The sequence below is a fragment of the Felis catus genome, chromosome E2 (genome assembly GCF_018350175.1).
Source record: "Felis catus isolate Fca126 chromosome E2, F.catus_Fca126_mat1.0, whole genome shotgun sequence".
Lineage (NCBI taxonomy): Eukaryota > Metazoa > Chordata > Mammalia > Carnivora > Felidae > Felis > Felis catus.
The window spans coordinates 31424584-31448805 of NC_058382.1; the positions used below are offsets into that span (position 1 = coordinate 31424584).

The 24222-nt window shown below is 40.5% G+C and overlaps 1 protein-coding gene across 9 annotated transcripts in view; it reads left to right on the forward strand.

The window, feature by feature from the left end:
- FTO (FTO alpha-ketoglutarate dependent dioxygenase) overlaps positions 1-24222 on the forward strand; it is a 440209-nt gene that overhangs the window by 135776 nt on the left and 280211 nt on the right. For all 9 annotated transcript variants that reach the window (XM_045046926.1, XM_045046927.1, XM_045046928.1 and 6 more), the window contains exon 4: positions 9065-9208. In XM_045046926.1, coding sequence (XP_044902861.1) covers positions 9065-9208 — 144 coding nt within the window. The remainder of the gene's footprint in view (positions 1-9064; positions 9209-24222) is intronic.

Here is a 24222-nt window from a genome sequence, read left to right on the forward strand (position 1 = left end):
GTAATCCAGATTGGAGAAGAGGGGCCGGATTAGAAGAGGCAGAGGTAATCCAGATGGGAGAAGAGGGGCCGGATTAGAAGAGGCAGAGGTAATCCAGATGGGAGAAGAGGGGCCGGATTAGAAGAGGCAGAGGTAATCCAGATGGGAGAAGGGGGGGCCGGATTAGAAGAGGCAGAGGTAATCCAGATGGGAGAAGGGGGGCCGGATTAGAAGAGGCAGAGGTAATCCAGATTAGAGAAGGGGGGCTGGTTTAGAAGAGGCAGAGGCAATCCAGATTGGAGAAGAGGGGCCAGATTAGAAGAGGCAGAGGTATTCCAGATTGGAGAAGAGGGGCCGGATTAGAAGAGGCAGAGGTAATCCAGATTGGAGAAGGGGGGCCGGATTAGAAGAGGCAGAGGTAAGGAGAGGTGTTTGTATGATGGCACCCATCTTTTCCCTGGAGAAAAGGGGCAGTGTCCAGTGCCGGTGAGAAAAGAGGACCAGCAGTGGCATCTCCTAATTGTCAAGAGAAGACCAGCCAACAAAAATGGCTGATTTTTGCCCCCTTCCCTCAATAGTTTTATTGAGGCATAATTTACATACAACAAACTGCACATACTTAAAGTTTACCTTCGTAGGAGTTTTAACACACCTGTGAAACCATGACCACACTCAAGATAGTGAATTTTCTGCAGAAGCTTCCTCGATCCCTGATGATTAATGATGTTGAGCTTTGTTTCATGTGCTACTTGGCTATTCGTGTATCTTCTTTTGAGACATGTCTCTTCAAGGTTTTTTTTGCCCATTTTGAATTGAGTTGTTGTTTTAGTTGTTGAGCTTTAGGAGCTCTTTATAGGTTGTGGATGTTAACTTCTTAACAGATAAGTGATTTGCAAATTCCTTCCCCAAGAATGGCTGAGTTTTTTTTTTTTTTAATTTTTTTTTTTTAACGTTTTTATTTATTTTTGAGACAGAGAGAGAGTGTGAACAGGGGAGGGGCAGAGAGAGAGGGAGACACAGAATCCGAAACAGGCTCCAGGCTCTGAGCAGTCAGCACAGAGCCCGACGCGGGGCTCGAACTCACAGACCGTGAGATCATGACCTGAGCCGAAGTCGGACGCTTAACCGACCAAGCCACCCAGGCGCCCCTGAGTTTTTAATGATGTATTCATGTGATGTGCAGGGAATAAGAGGACAGGTTAGAGTGGAACAAGTTTTATTGTCTAAGACAATTTAATTCTGTATTACTGAATGACATCATTTATATTAGCACCTCAGAAATGCTTCCTTCCAGTGTATTTTCCCCCTTGAGCAGTAATCACTGTCCTGCCTTCCAGGGCCATACATTAGTTTTGCACATACTTGAACTAGAATTGTAAGCTCTTTAAAGACATGGTTTCTGTCCTTCTTTGTGCAGATAATGGTAGAAGAGTAAGCATTTGTTGCCTAAAGTCAGTATTTCTAGTTTTGAGTAGTTTATGCTGTTCATCTACATTCTGGCCACTGCCCAATAACTCTGATTTCTATAACTACAATTTCTGTTTAGTATCAGGATTCTTTCGATTGCAAATAGCGGATACCTGACCTAAACAGACTTCATTTAAAAAGATAAGGAATTGTCTCACTTAATACTAAGCCCAGCGATCTCACTGGCTTCAAGCAGTTATTTCAGTAGTTAATAGTGTGGTCAATTTCCAGTTTCTTTCCCTTCATCTTTTGGCTCTTCTTAAGCTGTTGCTTTCCTCTCTTGGGACAAGCAGTCTCATGGTCCCCACATGCCTGCCCCTTGCTGTTGTGGCCGCTCCCTTTCTTTTTCATGAACTTTGAGAAGGAGAAAAACTGAGTCTTGGACATGTACTTTGAACTCTGGATAAAGCTTTGCCTGAAGCTAGACGGACAACTAATTATCCTCTTTTGATTAATCCAGTTTGGGTTCTGATCTTCTATGTTGTTTACAACGTAAAGGTTTCCTATAAGTCTCTATGACTCTTTGTCCTTTCCTGAGACTGCCCAGGGAGTTACAGCCTCTGGTGTTAGGTCTGGTTTGGAGAATGTATTGTTTGAGAAGTATTTCTGCTTCCTTTCCCCATTTCGTATTATACTTCAGATAATGGAATGGTTTTGAAGCTTTAGCCAAGAGCATCCAGATCCATTTTTCTCTCCTTTTCTCACTTTTACTTTTTCCCCCCAAGCCCATGAAACATGATGTAATGAGGTTCTCCTGTGTCTGTGGATATTTATATGTTAAAATTTTTTTTTTTTTCAGACGCTCAATCTGAAAGCTGACAGAGCCAGACATCATGTTGAAAGGCTTTAGATTTTTCGGTAAAGAGTTAGCAATATTTCTCCTGAAACCCCAGATAATTTATAATTAATTTTAGAATTCATCTGTGTCAAGAGACTACGTTTGTCCTGAATTGCTTGTTTTGAGGCATCTGAGAGGAGGCTCCAGCTTCTTATAGACTCTGAGCTGGGACTGATTTGGTACTCCCCGGTGCCCCCTGCCCTTCAAACTTCTCTGAATTCATTTCTTCAGACCATTCATTCCTCAGTGGCTGGGAAGGAGTTTGCTCTCTGTCAGCCCCAGGCTTGACTGCTCATTCCTCACGACCAACCAAGGACTGTGTCTCTAAGTTTAGAAATCTTCCAGGGTGGCTTCTCCTTGGCTAACCCTCCTTTCCTAGGGAGATGCTCTTGAGGAGTGTTTCCCAAATGTTCTCTGGCTTATGCCATTCGCCATCACAGTGGAAACCAATCCAGAAAAAGTATGCAAAGACTGCACATAGAAGTGTCTACCTTTCAGGGGGACCACTCTGAACAACGCATCTGAGCTATGAAAAAGTCGTTAGTGTCCATCACTGCCCTCAGTCTTAAATTGCTTACCACGGTTCGCAAAGCCATCCGTGTCCTGGCCTCTGCCCACCTCGCCAAACTCTTCGCTTGCAATTCCGTGTCCTTCATTTGATACATTGCAGCTCGGAATTGCACCCATCTTGTACATCCATCATGCCTTATCCCTCCCAGAATGTATCTTCCCAACCCCACATCTTCCCCTCCCCCCTCTGACTCTCTCCCTTTTCCAAGACAGATTCTCCATCCCAGACACTGCAGTGTCACAGATCAGCACGGGACAGAGAGAGCACCATGAGCTTTTGTATGCCAGCTGACTAGCTGCAACTTCTGGGTTTCTCCTGCCTCAAGATATAGGACGTGGATAGGAAGGAAGGGACCTGTTGCGTAAGCCCTTCTGGGGGTGGGGTTAAGGAAACAGAATATAATTGCCAAGGCCAGGGTCTTAGAAATCTTAGTACTTGGCCAAAGGAATAGAGAATAGGAAATATATTTGATGGCATTCCTCTTTCACCAAATGGGAATTAATTGTTCAAAACCTAGTTAGCATAAAAGAATCAAATTGGCTAATTTGGGAGGGGGGATGTTTTAGAATTTTAAACTTGACGTTTACACTTAGCATTCTTTCGTATTTTGTCACGTCTTTGACTTCTTGAACGGTCTGGCTGGTGGGAGCCAGGAATGCATGAGACACGAGACACTTGCAATCCTCTCAGCGTTCCTGGGGTTTAAAGGCAAGTAGGAGCCGATTGTCTCTGCTTGTTTCCAGAATAACATGAGGCAGAGTAATCAGCTGCAGTTGCTATAGATAATTACGAGTTGATTTTATGGAGTAAGTGAGCAACGCTATACTTACACAGTAAAAAATTTATCAGACACCGAGCTTCCCTCCCTCCTCCGGACCCAGCCCAAGGGGGAAACAAACCTTCCAAGAAAACCTTATTTTAATGAGCACATTTCAAAGGTGCTGGATTTATGGGAGACATCAGGAAACACCGATTGCAATGACTGTCTCTGTTTGTCGTTCAAGACTTTATTGGTGCCATACTGGGATGAGTGGGGGATGGCAGAGAGAGGGGAGAGTTGTCAACTAGCCCATTAGCCTACAAAGACCACCACTTAGAAGAATAGCCACATTCACTGGCTTGAGGCCACTTATAGCGTCATTGTCACTGTAGTTTAAAAATCATTTCTTTTTAAAGTTCAGTCATAGTGGATTTCACGAGAGAGAGAGAGAGAGAGAGACAGAGACAGAGAGAGAGAGAGAGAGAGAGAGACATATGAAAAGCCTTCATAGAATATTTCTATTCTTTCTCCTTGTGCCCCTTGCTACATCTGTTATCATTAGGGCTCTCTAGAACGAAGCCGCTGAAAGCCCTAGGGTATCACAAATATAAACATACGATTTCTCATATCAGTATTCTTTTGCTAAATGGGTCTGGTTATCAAATAATTTAGCATTAATTACTTTATTATGTCATATGCTGGTATTCATCACGTGATATCATCATTATTTTATAAAGCCTGGCTTCCTCACTAACGTGCACAGTAGACATCTCTATCAAATCACAGATATCAAGACTCCAGAGCAGGGGTTGGCAAACATTTCTGAATACGGGGCTGGCCAGAAGATGAATATTTTCGGCTTCGTGGGCCTTATGCTCTGTGTCTTTGCTACTCAGCCTTGCTGTTTTAGGTGAAAGCAGCCTCGGACTGCTGTGTGAATGAATGGGCTGTGACTGTGTTCCAGTTACTTTAAGCAGGTGATGGGCCTGGTTTGCCTGTGGGCTAGAACAAAGTTCAGAGACTTGTAAGTGGCTGTAGGGGCCAGGCAGCTACTGCAAATGGGTGAAATGGCTGACGGGGACTGCCACTAGCCCAGAGGACATGCCTTGTCTCCAAGGGGCAGTTACTTCTTCGCCTGTGACCGCCTCAGTGATACCAGATCTTGTAATTCAACAATAGCTGGACATTCGTATTTTTATGCAAAGCACCTGTATCAGTTGGCAGCTAACTTAGTTTTGTTTACAATTTTTGTGATGTTTATTATTTATTTTTGAGACAGAAACAGAGCATGAGCGGGGGAGGGGGCAGAGAGAGAAGGAGACAGAATCTGAAGCAGGCTCCAGGCCCTGAGGTGTCAGCACAGATCCCAAAGTGGAGCTCGAACCCACGAACTGTGAGCCCAAGTCAGACGCTTAACCAGCTGAGCCACCCAGGCTCCCGCTAACTTGGTTTGGTTAAGAAGATGCCGTGCAGGTCAAGTTGTACGCCTTTCGTGGGCTCTTTTCTGGTCCATGAGCTCTAGTTTTCTAGCAAATTCTAGAATTTTCAGGTGTAATTATTATGTATAAATAAGACATGCTTAGAGAGCGCCACCAGACGTGTATAGCAAATGATCTGTCTCTGCTGCTGCTAACGACCCCTTCTAGTGCCAGTGATAGACATCAGTAATTGATTATACCACTCTTTCTGCTGAGCTTGGAGAGAAATTCAGAATAATTCTGTACCAGGGGTCACAAAAGCCACAACCGATAAATTAGTTGTGTCCTCTGATATGTAAGATATTTGTCATTCCTGTTCTAGAGGGTTCTCTTTTAAATGGTTTTGGGATTACCCTAGAAAAATGGCTTTAGACTTGTTACTATATGACTTTATTCGTAAAGAAAACTTGCTTAGAGTTGCTCCTAACCACAGAATGCTTGAGAAGACATTTATCAGAAAGAACAAATAGGAAAACAAGATAAGATTCTGTTCTTATGGCAGTATCAGATTTTAGATTCAAACTTAAGGAATTGAAGAATATCTAGAGCTGGATGGGCCCTTGGAGGTCATTTAGTCGCATTCCTTCCTTGAAGTTGGATTTCTGGTCCGGTTTCTTTCCCCACTATTCTGCAGAGTAATGTGAATTAATAAGTATAAAGGGGATTTCTTCCCCCTTTCCCCTTCTTTCACTGCCTTTGACCCTTGCGTACAGTTACCGCAGAGTGGGGTGTTCAGAACGAGGAATTTCTGTGGATGGGTCCATGCCCTCTGGGATGCATGTACTTTTGGGCTGTGGATGTGACACACACCTGATGCAGCCTGCGTGAAACCCGCTTTATTGCCCATTGTGACCACATGAAACTTTGCATCTTTTTGTCTTCCTGCATCGTTTCCTCCTCTACCCACTGAGAGACTGTACTTGTCTTTCACATTTGATCTTCTCCAAGAATTCTGCTCTACCCATTCTAACCCTCACCTAGCCGTCTCTTCTCTCAATTTCTTCACTGTTAAGAACAGTACTAACTTAGCAGCGCCACACTTTGTTATGTTATTTGGTTTAATTTGTAGTGTTTCCTACTCCCCCCACCCCGGAATTAACATTTTTTCCCTGCCATCTAGTCCAGTAAAGATTGTGAATGGTGTGAACTGAAAGAGCATTTTTTTAAAAAACTTGTTTTAATGTTTATTTATTTTTGAGAGACTGAGAGAGACAGAGCGCGAGTGGGGGAGGGGCAGAGAGAGAGGGAGACGCAGGATCTGAAACAGGCTCCGAGCTCTGAGTGGTGAGCACAGACCCTGATGTGGGGCTCGAACCCATGAACTGTGAGATCATGACCTGAGCCAAAGGCAGAAGCTCAACGTGCTGAGCCACACTGGCGCCCCTGCATTTTGTTTTTTAAGTAAGCACTTAAGTACAGCCATTCACTGAAGGCCTTCTATGTGCTCCTTAGTAGGGCTCTAAATGCAGATGAAACAGGAAATTGGACCCTCCCCTTGAAGACCAGAGACTGGTGTCTAATGGAATTTAAAATGTCCTTTGAACATTTACAACTTCACTAGAAAGAAAGCTCCACTAGGGCAAAGCTCTTTGATTCATTCGTTGATAGATCTCAAGTGCCCGGGTCAGTGCCTCATGTATAAGTGCTCAATAAATATTTCTTAAATGAACTTTTATATGTTTTTATATAGGGCCATCCCTGCAGGACTGTTCATGTAGGCAGATTATATTCCTTGCCTTTCACTTCGTTTATGTGTTTCTCCCCTCCTGGACCCCAGCCACGTAGTTTTCCCAGCCACATGTAAAAATAAATCTTGAGTATCCTTCTAGAAATATTACCTGTACATGTATACACACGTGTGTGTATGTGTTTGTATTTTACACAAACTGTGGCCTGTCAGTTTCTTTCCCTTAAAAATATATCCCATAGTTCTGTGTCAGTGCATAGTCATTTTACTTTTAGTGGCTACAGAATATTTTATTGCCTGGGCATTTCATAATTCATTTAACCAGAAACTTATTGATGGATATTTGGGTGATTTCTGATCTCTGGCTTTTCTAAATGGTGGTACAGTGCGCATCCTTGCTCTAAAGTCATTTTGCAGCCTTTGCAGGTAGGAATTTGAGGATACATTTCTGAAAGTGGAGTTGCGGAATTCCTAGAAGTTCAAAGTGTTGAAGCATTTGTAATTTTGATGAGGATTGCCAGATTTTTCTCTACAGAGAGTGTGAATATGCCATTTTGCTATACTCTTACTGATACCATATTTTATCAAAGTGTTTGATCTTTTCTGATCTGATTAAGTTACCAAATATCTGTTGTGGCTTTAATTTGCATTTCTCTTATATGAGTAAGTTTGTACATCTCTTAAATGTTTACACACTTACTTCCTTTTACGTGTTCTGTCTCCATAACTTTGGACTGTTTTTCTGTTTGATTATTTATCTTTATCTTATTGATGTGCAGGAGCTCTTTATGCATTAAAAAAATTCCCTGGCTATGCTTGCTTGTTTATATTTCCATGTGATTTGTCGAATCAGCTTGTCTAGTTACCAGCGCCACTTAACTAAAAATCAGTCCTGTTGGTATTTCTATTAGGTTTGTGTTATAGATGAATTTAGGGAGAACGGACATTCCCATGGTGTTCAGTTTTATTTCCCCAGAACATAATAACATCTTTACATTTGTTTAAATTTTCTTTCGTGTCCTTCAATAATATTTTAAAGTTTTTTTTTTTTCTTATAGACAGTATACACATTTAAGAATCTTGTTGGATGTTTTAATATGCACACATTTGTAACTAGCGTTTTTCTTAATTTGACTATCACTTGGGATATATGTTTCCTGGTTGATTTGCACACCAATAATAACATTATTTGTAAAAATGCACTTTTTCTTCTAAAAAAATCTTTTACTTCTTTGTTTTCTTTTGGTCTAATTAGGGCTCCTCTGTTAGGCAACTCCAGAGAGCACCCTTGTGTTGGTCATTCCTTCCAAAATAGTGATGAGTTATTGTGCTGATAAAGGACATTGTTTCCTAATTCTTAACTTTGGGAATATTTTTAATGTTTCCCTATTAATATATGATGCTGGCTTTGATTGAGAGAGGTCTGTATTTATTGTGTTAAGGAACTGGCCACTCATTATTTTATTGATATTTTGGTTTTGAAAGGATGTGTTTTATTGAATACTTTGTGTGTGTCTGGTGACTCTTTGTTTTCACCTATGAATATGATAAATTTTAAGTATAACACTTTGCATATTGAGCTATCCTTGTATTCCTGTGATAAGTTCATTTTGGTCATGGAATGTTATTCTTTCAATATGCTGCTAGATTTAATTCTATTTCCCTATATTTAGGAGTTGTGCATTGGTTCTCAGATGTGAGGTCTGTGTGTGTATGTATGTGTGTGTATGTGTTTTCTTTTTGGGTTTTGATACATATTATCCTATCTTCACGAAAAGAATTCAGAAACTTTTCTTTTTCTATGCTCTTAAACAATTTAAAGTATATTGAAATAACCCATTCCTTACTTGTTTGGTAGAATTCTTTGAAATTCTTGACACATATGTTTTCCTAAGAGATAGTTCTCTGACTTTGTACCTTTTATGGTTTTGTTAACTTTTCGACCCCTTCTGGGGTCGATTTTGGTAGTTAATATCTTCCTTACAATCTATCCATTTGATCCACATTGTCTAATTTATTTGCATGGAATTAATAAAATAGTCTTTTATTCTCCTTGGTATCTGGGGTTATTCCCTTATCATTTAAAGATATTTTCTGAGTAAAAAATAAAGGACATGTTAAAGATATTCTAAAGAATGTTTTTTTAAGAGACATAAAAGGAGGATATAGTTCACTTACTATGCATATTTTATTAAAACTTAATTATTCCTGAGATCGCGTTTATAAAGCCCAGAAGTTGAGATGAAACATTTCCTTCCTGATCCCTCTCTTCTCTTTTTGACAGGCCCTGAAGAGGAGAGTGAGGATGATCCCCAGCTTGAAGGCAGAGATCCTGATACTTGGCATGTTGGTTTTAAGATCTCGTGGGACATAGAGACACCTGGTCTGGCAATACCCCTTCACCAAGGAGACTGCTATTTTATGCTTGGTAATTAGGAGGGTCAAAACTATATTGATGCTCTGGTGTCTAAATTTTAGACTGTGGGCTACCTATTTTGAAATGTGTCTTTTGGAATAAGCTTTGCAGGTATTTTATAGTGATCATGAATCTTCTACATGTAACTAGTTTTTTTCTGTTTGTTTTTATTTCCTTATTCTTTTTTAGCGATCGCTCATTTTTTTTTTTAATTTTTTTTTCAACTTTTTTATTTATTTTTGGGACAGAGAGAGAGAGAGAGCATGAACGGGGGAGGGGCAGAGAGAGAGGGAGACACAGAATCGGAAACAGGCTCCAGGCTCTGAGCCATCAGCCCAGAGCCTGACGCGGGGCTCGAACTCACAGACCGCGAGATCGTGACCTGGCTGAAGTCGGACGCTTAACCGACTGTGCCACCCAGGCGCCCCGCGATCGTTCATTTTTAAAAGCTGCTTTTTTTTTTTTTTTCCTCCTCCCATTCTGATTGTTTTTGGAGTTTCCCAAATGTGCTAAAACAGTTTTCAGGACTTTCCCTGAGTTACGCCATCATCCAAATCAACTTATCAGTGTGAAGTATTCAAATGATTTCCCTCTCCACACTGGGAGTGGAGGCTACTTAAAATGATTTCCCTGTCTGTGTAAGTTCTTAGTGAAAGTTTTTTTTTCTAGTTCTGAATTTAGTTTCTTCTCAGGAGGAGCTGACCTGACAACGTGGCCTTCCTGTGCACTTGTCTTTGAGTTCTTTGGGGGGGGGGGCAGCATCTCAGGCTTAGGCTAACCGGAGAAGCTGCAGGATTTGAGCAGCTTTTGCTCTCGGTTCTTTGTGTTTTTTTTTGGATTTTCTGCTTGTCTTCCAATGCATTGCATGTAAACTGTATCCTTCTATACTCACAAAGCTTCCCTGGGTTTATTCTGTCACTGGCTTTAGCTCCTGATTATCCAAGGTTTATCTCACTCTTACCTGCCTGCGGGAATCTACTCGTGTATTGACTTTAGAGCTGGGGAGCCCTAAGGCTCAAAGCCGGTATTTATGATAAGAGTTGCTTCTCAATCAATTGAGTATTTATAGAGGGCCCGTGATGTCCTCCATGCTGGGTAAGGTTCTGGAGGAGATGCTGGAAATAGGTAAAACTTGGTCCTTGCCTTCTGGAAATTCGGAGTTTGGATTAGCTCTTTAGGGCATTACCTCATTAAGCGTTCTCCAAATTTCAGGCATCTACACATCAACTTGAAGATTCTTGCCATATCCCTGTGCTACCTGTACTGTTACTTATGTAGTATTTTTCTCTCAATAGGCTCACTTTCTTTGTTTCACTGAGATGGGTTCATTTTAGAAGGAGATTCTCTATCACTATCTTAAGTGGAAGACCAGTATCACTTGGCGTAATGAGAAGAGGTTTATAAATATGGAAAGTAAAACAGTATTAAGTGCCTGCTGCCTTTGTTTCTGCAGATCCTGAATCTGAGTCCTGTTCTGTCTTTATGAAAAAGGGACACGTGTAACTGTTAGAAACATGTTAACTGTACAATGGTACCAATCTGGGACTTTCTCCTTGTCAGCAGCAAGATGGGAAGGTCATTACGTAGAGAATGACTTTCCCGTGGTGCGTGATTTGCTGGTGCTTAATGCTGTGTCCCTTCACCTCTTCTCATGGGGTGATTCCCACATTTGCCCAACACTGATCGAAGTAAGCCCTAAATCTCTTCCCTGCCGTTTGAATGTTGCTTTATAATTTACAAATCAGTTTCACTTAAGAGTCTCAATCACTCTCCGAACAAGTTTGTGAGGGAGATCGTATAGAGATTGTTCTTTTCTTAAGTATTGGCCTAACGTCGCTGGGTTGATAAAAGGTACCAGGATGGTTTGCAGGTTGCATATACGGTGCTCTTCCTGCTCTAAAAGGGACAATTTAGTCTCAATCCCAGTACACTGAAATCTCTATGTGGGCACATTTTTAGGCTGAAGGTCAACTCTTACTGAGAGAGCCTCCCCTGCTTGCCTCAGGAACTGAGTTTCTAGTTTGAAGTCTCTGCCCCATCGACAAGCATCATTTGTAGGTAACAGATTGTTCCTCATTTTTAATGTACAACCCACACATGGGTATTTACCTTGAGTATACATGGGTTTTAATTTCAGCCAATAAACCACTTTCCTCTGGATGCTTTGTTCACGAGTTTCTCTTCGCAGTTTGTATCTTTAAAGGAAGTGAGAGTCAGTTGGGGCCGTTTTAAATTGCCATATTAATTTTCTGCATTTAGCAATGGTAAAGATACATTTTAAAAGTTCAGCTAGCTTCCATGTATTTAAGAACAATCTTGTGTGTTCTTTTCTGATTATGAAAGTAAAGTACATGTTCATTGTAGAGAAAAGAAACACTGAAAGGTATGAGCGATAGAAGAATATAAAAATCAGGTTCATTGCTGTTTTCGTATATTCCTTTTCAGTCTTTTTTCTATACATACATGCATCTGGAAAAATGGTAGTATGGGAATGACAGCCACATTTACTGGGGATTAATGACAGGTCAAGCATTCTTTTAACTGTCTCCATAGCCCTAAAAAGTAGATGTTAGTTATATAGGACAAGAAATGATTCAGGTTAAATTGATGTAGTGACATAGCCATGGTTACACAGTTAGTAGGGCGCGTGGATTATAACTTGTCCTTTTATCCCATTTGGGCTCTGACACCCACATGAAGCCCGCCCTCCTCTCCCTCCTCACTGACCCCTGCTCTGGGCTCCTGGGCCCCCCTCTTGCTCCCTCATCACAACGCCTATGCTTCACCTAAAGGCTTTAGGACTAGATTGTTCAGGAAGGAAAGAGAAGATGATGACAAGGGTGTTCTGGGTGCTTCCTCCTTTTCCTTTTCTTTGTAAAGTTCTGTTTCTCTTGCCCGGAAATAGATTATAATGAAAATATTAAGTAATTACATTGCCCCCTTTACCTATATGTTGTAATGAATATACATTTCAAATATACATTTGTCCCTTTAGCTATTGTAGGTGATAAACAGAAGTGAGTGTTATTATTTTATTTATTTTTATTTAAAAAAATTTTTTTTAATGTTTATTTATTTTTGAGACAGAGAGAGACAGAGCATGAACGGGGGAGGGTCAGAGAGAGGGAGACACAGAATCCGAAGCAGGCTCCAGGCTGTCAGCACAGAGCCCGACGTGGGGCTCGAACTCACGGACCGCGAGATTGTGACCTGAGCCAAAGTGGGACGCTCAACCGACTGAGCCACCCAGGCACCCCACGTGTTATTATTTTATAGGAGCTGATATCCAAGACATAGTATCTATTCCTGATTTCCCGACTCCTGCCTTTAGCTCTAGGCGAAGTAGCTGGTACCCTATGGACCTGGGCCAGCCACAGCACAACGTACCCAAAGCGCACCGTTAGAATATATTCATGTAGAATCCACTTATTCCTTATTATTTATCATTACTCAGGCAAATTCTTATTGTCTTGATTAAGAACGCATGTTCAGAATTTTCTACAAATGAACGTTCCCCCGCCGCGTCTTAAGCAGCATAAAACAAAACTAAAAGCAGCCACGGCCTCTTGCTACCTTTTCTTTTCACTTTTTAAAATCCAAATCCTATACGGAGCCCTGCCGAGGGACCTCAGCCCTGTGCCGATATCTGAAATCTGAACTTCATAGCACTTATGAAAAGGAAACAGTTTAGCTCAATTTATAATAATATATTGGTCTGCAGAGGAAGTGCAGACTGAACCCTGCTGTCTCAAGCAAATACTCCAGGGGTGTCTGATGGGGAACGTGTCGGGTGCCTGTAATAAATCCACCGCCTGTGGAAGTGAGTGAAGGCCCTGCTGGCAGTGCCTGAGGACACGCTTAACTGGGGTTGTCACGGTTTACTTTTAAATTGGAATCTTTGCCCTAATCTCAGAGTTAGACACGACCAGATTTGCAAACAGATTTACAATTTTCACTAATTTTCCAACCAGGACTTCAAAACACACTTAGAGGGGGGACAAAAAAAACACACTCTGGTCTTTCTCAGGGTAGGATGATTTACTTTGCCACAGATGTTTTCCATAGACTGAATGTAACCAGGGCGTTAGGGACTTAAAAGTCGCTCGGAGACAAACTGCGGGTTTGTTTTTTGTAGAAAAGATTATACAGTTCAAGGGACATCAACCAAATTATGTTCATTAACCAGGAGCCGGGTGTGGAGATGGGATGTTTCGGGACAAAGGTGAGGGTGCTGGGTAAACATTTGGGGCAGACCTCCTCCCCTGCCCAATCCTTCATTTATCCTTTTGTTTTTTACATGTTACTACTCATGACTCTGTTCTGTCTGGTCTCTTTATTTTTGTTTCCTTCAATCCAAACTCAATTTCATTTTCAAATAGCTATCTCCAAGCTTCAGTTACCAAGTAAAATTTCCATGGCGAAAAAAAAGAGAGAGAGAGAGAGAGAGAAAGCAACGTCAGTTGAAATGCACGCTGTTTCTTTTTCGTTTTTCTTTTTGGTTTTGCTTTACTTCACCAACAGCGTAGGGTAGAATGATGAAAAGGCCATTTCCTGTCAGGTGACCAGGTTCCAGACTCACTGCGGTGACTATTGGCTCTGCCTTGTTAGTGTTTGAGTCTCTGCCTCCCCTGGAAAACTAGGGCTTCGTGGTACCTGCTTCTCAGGGCCGGTGGGAGGCCCAAGAAGAAAGTGCTTTGTATGTGGGGGCCAACCAAGATTGGGAGCCGGGCCCCAGGAGAACCAGTGAGGCGGGCGGGCGGCAGAAGAGCACAGAATGTTGTGTTCTTACCCTGCTTCAGGCCCCGAGTTTTGCTAGCTTCGTACCTCCCTGTCCCATACCTATCTTTGCACATAAAGGACCTGCAAGATGGGGACAGCTCAGCAATTGGCTCTTGAGGGGGAGAAGAGTTGCCGTCTGGTCAGGGTCGAATCGGAGCTCTGTGGGAGCCACGCTCTTGCCGTGGTTGAGGGCCGAGTTTACCTGTAGAGCCTGGTCAGTGGTGTTTTCCAGATCAGGTTCACCTTCTTTAAAATACCTCTGGCTTGGTATTTCACAGAGCACTGTGAGCATCTGATGTGGTCTAACCCGAAAATGTACCATGCTTCTATTTTGGGCGTCAACAGGAGCACTCCAGTTGGAGTCTGTCGCTTCTAGCCTTCTAGAACAGAGGCTTCTAGGAGTTTAAAGCCTCTTAACTGGGGTTCCTCTGGGACTTAACTTGGAGACTGTGGTATCTTTGTAAATCCTCCAGGTGTCCCTCAGTCCTGCCCCGATTTAGACATTTTATTCAAAGGAAAAGGCTTTTGTTTTTTCTTCCTCTGACCCCATTCCCTTCCTCCCCCAACTCTTGACTGACCAACCAAAGTTAGAAAGTTCCTGTAATTTATGGCTTAATCATAAATTCTAAATAATTATACTTTATTACCTCTCATGGGCCTTGAAATGTAGGTGCTATGTTCTGCTTTCTGCCGAGGCAAGGGAATAATACAGAAACAGTAATAAATTATAACTTGAGGCTGCAGTCGGTAAGCTTGAGGAATTGCCACTTAAGTGGAAAGTGCTCGAACAGCCAAATGAGCACCTGTCATGTTTGTTTTCACTTTGAAAAGTAGAAACATGACAGTATAGTTTCAACTGCTCATCCAATGCGAACCCGGGGTGTTCTTCTTACCTTCTCAGCAAACTACATTATTTGCCCCTTGCTAGTCATGTTTTTGCAGGATGTATCTGTCCTCCTGAAACTTTCACTCTAAACCGTGCCCGCAAATGCTGACATTTTCCAACTTGTGCTTTTTGTCTCGATAGCCTGATTCTTTTGTCTTCAGCAGAATTAGAGAGAGGGCCACTCTTGCGGAACTTACTCTGCGGATAGGATTCCTGGGTCCTTGAAAGGGTTTGTCTCTCTCTTACACTTTCTTATCATTTCCATTCTTTGTGCTTATTTTCGGTCATTGATGTCTTGAACTTTACCTGAAATGCATGAGCACCTGCTGAGGGCCAGGTACTGGCTTTGATATATTTTCTTTCTTTCTTATAAGTAACTCCATCAGGTAGGTAGCCCTCTCTCTCGATTCCCTATTTTTTGCCAGAAAAGAAAATTGATGGGGATTGCCTGCTAATGGGTATGTGGGTTTTGTATTTTTTTTAGGAGTCTGAAAATGCTTTACAATTCATTTGTGGTGATGGTGGCACAATCCTGTGAACACACTAAAATACATTGAATCATATGCTTTCAATGAGTGAATTGTTTGGTATGTGAATTATATGTCAATAAACCTGTTTTATAAAAAAGAAATAGAGGCGTAAAGAGGCGAAATAGCTTCTTTAAGGTGACGTACCTAGTGAAGCTTGCGTTTGAATGCAGGTTTTTCTTTTATTTCTTAAAAACAATTTTTTTAATGTTTATTTATTTTTGAGAGAGAGAGAGAGACAGAGAGAGACAGAGTGTGAGGGAGTGAGGGGCAGAGAGAAAGGGAGACACAGAATCCGAAGCAGGCTCCAGACTCTGAGCTGTCAGCACAGAGCCCGACGTGGGGCTCGGATCCATGCACCGTGAGTTCGTGACCTGAGCTGAAGTTGGACCTACGGAGCCACCCAGATGCCCCTGAATGCAGGTTTTTCTGAGACCAAAGCTGTTCTTTCTTCTGCTGAATCATGCAACTCTACTAATTATGTAATCATGGGATCTTTCTTCTTTCAAAATGTGGAAAAAAGTAATTGAACCGATCAATACACATATCTTCTCATTGTAGAGGACTCAAATAGTATGGAATTATATAGACTAAAACTCGGAACTTCTTTTATTTTGCTGTCAGGTCCTTTTGTCGACATTAACGTAAATATAGTTATGCCAATATATTTACATATATATGGCTGCTACTTTATTAAAAAAGCACACAAATGCAACCTTTTTATTCTAGTACTTGCTTTTTTTTTTCTTAATATATCCTGGAGATCTTTCCCTATCAGTACCTCATTCATATTATTATTGTTATTATAAAACAATATAAAACTAGGAAATAAAAATTCAAGCAGTTGAGGATGATCTAAAATGGAATGGAAAGGAAAAAACTCCCTGTCACCTGTCCCCAAATTTCATTTGTTCTTAAAAAAATTTTTTTTGGGGGGCGCCTGGGTGGCTCAGTGGGTTAAGCATCCGACTTCAGCCCAGGTCACGATCTCGCGGTCTGTGAGTTTGAGCCCCGCGTCGGGCTCTGGGCTGATGGCTCAGAGCCTGGAGCCTGCTTCCGATTCTGTCTCCCTCTCTCTCTGCCCCTCCCCCGTTCATGCTGTGTCTCTCTCTGTCTCAAAAATAAATAAAAACGTTAAAAAAATTTTTTTTTTAAAAATTAAAAAAAAATTTTTTTTATTTAATTTTAGAGAGAGAGATAGTGCATGCAAGAAGGGGAGGGGCAGAGGGAGAGAAAGAGAAGTTCTTAAGTAGGCTCCACATTCAGCATGGAGCCCAACATGAAGCTCAGTCTCACGACTCTGGGATCATGACCTGAGCAGAAATCAGGAGTTGGACACTCAACTTACTCAGCCACCCAGATGTTTCCCCCAAGTTCCATTTCTTAAAAGTGACCACTTTTTAACATATTTGCATTTTATTCTTTAAGTGATTACCTCCTTCACTTTTATTTTATTTATTTATTTATTTATTTATTTATTTATTTATTTATTTTATTTAAAAAAATTTTAAAAAATGTTTATTTATTTTTGAAGGAGAGAGAGAGACAGTGTGCGGGGGGGGGGGGGGCGGGGGGGGCAGACAGAGAGGGAGACACAGAATCCAAAGCAGGCTCCAGGCCGTCAGCACAGAGCCCGATGCAGGACTCAAACCCACAAACCATGAGATCATGACCTGAGCCAAAGTCGGACTCTCAACCGACTGAGCCACCCAGGCGCCCTACCTCCTTAACTTTTAAACACTTGCTTAATACTTCTCTCTCTTCATCCAGCAAATTGAGGCACTGGCTGTCCCTCCATTAAGAAAAATGTGAAGAAAAAAGAAAAATGGGGAAGTGGCTTTCTTAAACTCCCTCACTTTGCTGAGTTTTATTACATAGCATTTACATGTGTGTGTGTGTGTGTGTGTGCGCGTGTGTGTGTGTTTGTAGTTGATTACCTTATAACCAATATGTAGATACACTCTTGACTTTTAGAATGTAAAATGGGGGGTGTAAGTTCCCTTTGAGCCATATCATTACTCTGACATCATTAAGGTTTATATCGTTTACACACTAATCTATAATTTTGATAAGATGACTATGCTTTCTCTGTACACTGAATCTGAAATTTGAAAGCCGGTACATACCAGTGTTTATGTGTCCCTTATTGTAGAACCAAATAAAGTGACTGGATCCCGTAAATAGAATGTGGAGTCCACAGCAATCCCTGACGTTGTTCCATTGAAAGGGAATGTTACAAATGTCAGGTCAAGATTTTATACTTCATCAAAGACCCAGAATTGTGCTCCATTTTAGCCTACTTTGTATTTGAACCATGGCTTTCTCGTGTGGCTCTCACTCTCCCCCTGGAATTCACACTTGCCTTTCCTGATTCTTATTGAAAGAATAACCATGCCATAGTGCTATCTCTGTGTCACTTGATGTTTTGTCTTACTACCAATTTCATGTTTTGATAAATACTGACTTCTTCCAGTTATCACACTGAGATTTCCAGTCATCATACTGAGATTTCTCCTCCTTGCAGTCCTTCGCTATTCCATTTTTAAAAATCTGGATCTTAAGTCTTTCTCTTACTTGGAATTTTCTAAAAATGTCTTCTATCTACCCTCTTTCAGGTTTCTAAAAATGTGTAACCTCTGTGTCACCTAACACAGTACTGTGAACATGGTAGGTGCTTTAATAAATAATTATTGAGTTAATGAGTGAATGAATAAACCAAGGATTGGTTCCTCCACCTCTACCCCATTTCATGGCAACCATGGGCAAAAGGAAATATATAATCTGTCCTAGAAAACTCCTGATTGGAAAGTTTTTGAAGTCCCTCCCCCAAATAGGTGGCCATTCATTTAATACTTGGGGATCTCCAAGAGATAGCTTTTAGAATCTTCCATGGTAGTCCATTCCTTCGGTGACCCACGCTTTGCTTTCTAATATCTAGTCCAAGTGACCATGTGATATCACAGAATTGTCCAAATTGATGCAGTGTTCAAATCAATTTGTACATTCTCTTCCAGATCTTTTATTAAAAAAAAAAAAAACAACTAGTAAAGACAACAGAAATGTGTTGGTTTCTTTTAAGGTGAGGATAGATGTGTTACTGTGAGTTTTGAGATCCTTGTATTTTTTCATATTTTATGCAGTCAGAGTCATGTTGTGGGTGAATCTGCATCTGGGTTGGTTGGGTGGAATTTTTCCTTTCGGTTGGCAGTCTTAATATGCCTTCTTTTGCTCTCTGTCTATATAACACAACTCCTAAAAGCATGAACTGTGGGAAAAATTTTCAGACTTTTAATTTGATTGCATATCCTATGTGCATTCTTTGCCACTTCTGTAAAGATAGGAAGAATAGCCATAGAGGAAGTTTTTTAAAAATGTTTTTAATTTAAAGTTTTAATTTTTAATTTGATTCTTGTTACAGGTTTCAGTTCAGGATCAGCCTAGGAATAAGTTTCACTTTCCTAAAAACAGTCAGTCCCTGAAGCAGATTTCTTCCATGATGGGATGTTTTCATTAAACTCTTCCTGTGCAATTATTCTTCTATCCATAAATATTTAAAATTTCAAAAAAGATCTAAATTATAGTCCTCAGTCAAATCATTGTCCTAAAATTCTCCCTTAAAATTGGTTTTGGCCCAAACATTTTTCCTTTTCTTTGTTCACACTGTTCCCTCCACCTTGTGTTTTTCTCTCCATCTATGTATATGTATAACACTTATTTAGGATGATGTTAAAAACTTAATACCACAATGGCAGGGGCACCGACCAATCAGTGTGGATGCCATAATTCTTTTTTCCCTCTGGACTATAAAGATTGGCATAGAGGTCTTATCTACTGGAGTTAAGTTTTTTGAGAGCCAGTACTATATGATATATATTCTTGCACTACACAGAGCACTTAGTGCCTTGTACGTAACAGGAACTTACCGTATATTTGGAGAGAACATCCTTTTTTCCTCCCAAGGTTTTAACCAGAAACCACAGCCATCTTTCTCAGTTGCCAGGGGAAAATTAGATGTGAGATAGGAATGAGTCAAGCGGGAAGGCAAAAGGTATATGGAGGAACAGAGCCAAGAGGTTTAAGTGGCTGGTTCTGTCTCATTGATTAACTTTATTCGGGCAACTCCAGTCCCCACCGTTCACTGAAGCAGCGGGCAGAAGTGATGGGTCTGCATATTCGGAAGGGGAAAAAGAAGAAAACTACTTCATTCAAGTTTTCCGTCCACCTGACCTCCGTCCCTTCTCATCTTTCTATTTCCCCAAGCCTCTGCCCTCCAGTTTGTCGGGAAGTGTTACAATCTGGAAGATTAAAGGCAGGCCTTGCCAAAGTGGGATTAAAGTTCATTTTGCGTATTTAGAAAGTGAACAAGAATGATTAACCTCAAGAATCTATTCTCTTTTCAAGCCAACAGCAAACTGAGCATTCCATAAAAGTTAATTTAGAAACAAGAGGGGGAAAGTCGCATATCCCGAGGCCATCTTCACCTCTGTGCTTGTTTTTATAGAAGAATTTTCACTCCCAGCGAAGATTGTATGTGGGGGAAGGTTTCCAAAACTAACCAAAGCTCATACCGCCTTCACTGATGGCTGTGTGCCATGCTTTTCATTTGGGGAATGAATGCCTCTTTTCTGAGGATCTCCTCATTCAATGTTATCTGTGGGATCTTTCAAAAATAACGATACTTATTGTTTTCTTTTTTATTGCTACGTACAAAAGTAGTAATGTATGCCTTCCAAAGATGCCGTCTTAGGATGGAGTCCAATTCCAGAGATAAATAAATATGAAGAAAAAAACGTATACCACGGAATTGATAAAATGTAGTCTATGTTCACTTTAAACAATTTACGAACTATAGGAATGTGCAAATGCAAACAGATCATATTATCCCCATGCAGAGATATTATTCACAACTATTTGGTCTAACTCCATCTAGTATTTCTTTCTATACTTGGAAATACATATAATTTTTTCTTTTTAGAAAATTAATATCCTGTTAGATATGATGTCTTTTACCCTTTTTTCAGTACTTTTGTATCTTGAGCATTTTTTCTTATTAAATATTCCTTGAAATGTGATTTTTAAAAATGGCTTATTTGTGACCCAGTATATGATCTATTCTTGAGAATGTTCCATGTGCACATAAGAAGAATGTGTTTAGGATGAAATGTTCTGAATATATCTGTTAAGTCCATCTGGCCCAGTGTGTCATTCAAAGCCATGGTTTCCTTGTAGATTTTCTGCTTTGATGAACTGTCCATTGCTGTAAATCAATCAGCATGATTCACCACATTAATAAAAGGATAAGAACCCTACGATCCTCTCAATAGACGCAGAAAAAGCATTTGACAAAATACAGTATCCTATCTTGATAAAAACCCTCAAGGGATAGAAGGAACAGACCTCAACATCATAAAGGCCACATATGAAAGACCCACAGCTAATATCATCCTCAATGGGGAAAAACTGAAAGGTTTCCCCCTAAGATCAGGAACATGACAGGCTGCCCACTCTCACCACTGTTGTTCAACACAGCACTAGAAGTAGTAGCCTCAGAAATTAGACAACACAAAGAAATACAAAGCATATAAATTGGCAAGGAAGAAGTCGAACTTTCACCCTTCGCAGATGACATGATACTCTACGTGGGAAATCCAAACGACCACAAAAAAACTGCTTGAATCTATACATGAATTCAGCAGATTCACAGGGTATAAAATCCACGTACAGAAATCGGTTGTATTTCTATGCACCAATAACGAAGCAGCAGAAAGAGAAATCAAGGAATCAATGCAATTTACAATTGCACCAAAAACCATAAGATACCTAGGAATAAACCTAGCCAAAGAAGTAAAAGATCTGTATGCTGAAAACTATAGAAGGCTTATGAAAGAAATTGAAGAAAACCCAAAGAAATGGAAAAACATTCTATGCTCGTGAATGGGAGGAGCAAATATTGTTAAAATGTCGATACTGCCCAACGCAGTTTACACATTCAATGCAATCAGATAACATCAAAATAACAAATAACACCATCAAAATAACACCAGCATTCTTCACAGAGCTAGAACCAACAATTCTAAAATTTGTATGGAACCAGAAAAGACCCCGAGTAGCCAAAGCCATGTTGAAAAAGAAAGCCAAAGCTGAAAGCATCACAATTCCAAACTTCAAGCTGTATTACAAAGCTGTAATCATCAAGACAGTATGGTACAGGCACAAACACAGACACATAGATCAGTGGAACAGAATAGAGAACCCAAAACGGACCCTACATGGACAAAGCAGAAAGAATAACCAATGGAAAAAAGTCTCCTGAGCACATGGTACTGGGAAAACTGGACAGCAACATGTAAAAGAATGAAACTGGACCACTTTCTTACACCATATACAGAAATGAATTCAAAATGGATGAAGGACCTAAATGGAGACAGGAAACCATCAAAATCCTAAAGGAAAGCATCAAAATCCTAAAGGGGAACACAGGCAGCAACCTCTTTGACCTTAGCTGTGGCAACTTCTTACTGAATGTGTTTCCAGAGGCAAGGGAAATAAAAGTGTAAATGAATTATTGAGACTTCATCAACATAATAAGCTTCTGCACAACAAAGAAAATAATCAACAAAACTGAAAGGCAACTGATGGAATGGGAGAGAAGATATTTGCAAAAGGGTTAGTATCCAAAATATAAAGAACTTGTCAAACTCAACACCCAAAAAACAAATAATCCAGTGAAGAAATGGGCAGAAGACATGAATAGACACTGTTCCAAAGAAGGCATCTAGGTGGCTAACAGACACATGAAAAGATGTTCAACATTACTCATCATCAGAGAAATACAAATCAAAACCACAGTGAGTTACCACCTCACACCTGTCAGAATGACTAAAATGAACTCGGGAAACAGCAGATGTTGGTGAGGATGCAGAGAAAGGGGAACCCTTTTGCACTGTCGGTGGGAATGCAAACTGGTGCAGCCACTCTGGAAAACAGTATGGAGGTTCCTCAAAAAATTAAAAAGAGAACTACCCTAGGACCTAGTAATTGCACTATTAGATACTTACCCAAAGGATACAAAAATGCTGATTCAAAGGGGCACATGCACCCCAATGTTTATAGCAGCGCTATCAGTAATAGCCAAATTATGGAAAGAGCCCAAACGTCCATCGACTGGTGAATGGATAGAGAAGATATGGCATATAATATATATATGGCACGCGCACACACACACACGCACACACACACAATGGAATACCACTCAGCAATCAAACAGAATGAAATCTTGCCATTTGCAACAGCATGGATGGAACTAGAGTGTGTTATGCTAAGCAAAATAAGTCAGAGAAAGACAGATATCATATGATTTCACTCGTATGTGGAATTTGAGAAACAAACAGATGAACCTATGTTCAGGGGGAGGGAAGGAAAAATAAGATAAAAATAGAGAGGGAGGCAAACCGCAAGAGACTTATAAATACGGAGAACAAACTGAGGGTTGCTGGAAGGAAGTGAGTGGGAGGATGGGCTAAATAGGTGATGGGCATTTTGGAGGGCACTTGCTGGGATGAGCACCGGGTGTTATATGTCGGTGATGAATCACTGGGTTCTACTCCTGAAACCAGTACTACACTGTATGTTAGCCACCTTGAATTTAAATAAATAAATTAAAGAAAGAATGAACGAAAATGGCTTAAATAGTAATCCCCTACCTTTGGTTGCTTAATTCATTTCTAGTGTTTTGATATCAAACATATTGCTCTCGTGAACATCTTTGTACATATATCTTTGGGGCTGTGATTTCTGTAGAAAAAATTATCAGTAGTGGAATACCTAGGTGAGATGAGAGTGCAGCTGCTTTAAAACTGTACATGTTCTATCGTCAGACTGTAACTTGTAAGGTTGTTTTCATTGTACATTCCCAGTGCAGTATGAGATGTGGTTACCAGGTACTTCCTCCAGCCTCGTTTACCTTACCCTCGATAATACTGGGCATTAGAATTTCAAAGTATTTTGCCACTTCAATGAGTACAAATAACACACTGCTGTTTTAAATGCATTTTTAAATTTATTGAGAAGGTAGAATCTTCCATGTTTGTTCGCCATTTGTATACTTCTATTACTATCCATCATCTGATCTTCATTTGCCCATTTTTCTGTTGAGATGTAGTTTGTTTTTCTTCCCAGTTACTTTTTTTAACCCTTCTGCTCGCTTCCCGGGAGGTTTTTTAATATACTCTTTTGGATTTTGACTTACATATTTAATGTATATTTATTTTTTAGGTGAGGCATCATTACACGATGATGATGATGGCAACGATGATGATTTATTATACTTGCGTTAAATAGCCATATTTGAAAGTATTTACATTTACACTCACTGGTATTTTCATAATGTGTTTTTTTTCTTTAAAAGATTTATTTATTTAATTATTTATTTATTACTGTTTATTCATGAGAGGGGGCGAGAGAGTGCACACAAGCAGGGGAGGGGCGGAGAGAGAGATTGAATCCCACGCAGTCTCTGCGATGTCAGTGCAGAGCCTGACGTGGTGCTCGAACCCATGAACCATGAGATCATGATCTGAGCTGAAATCAGGAGCCAGATGCTTAACCAACTGAGCCACCAGCTGCCCCTAAAAGTTTATTTTTTAAATTGAGGTATAATTGACAATGTAACTTGTTAGTTTCAGGTGTATGACATAACGATTCAATATTTCTATATGTTTTGAAGTGATCTCCATAGTAAGGCTGGTTCACATCTATCACTTTATGTAATGTGAAACTGAATAAAGAAAAGCTCATTTATAATCGAATCGGGAAGAGACAGAAATGGGAGCTCT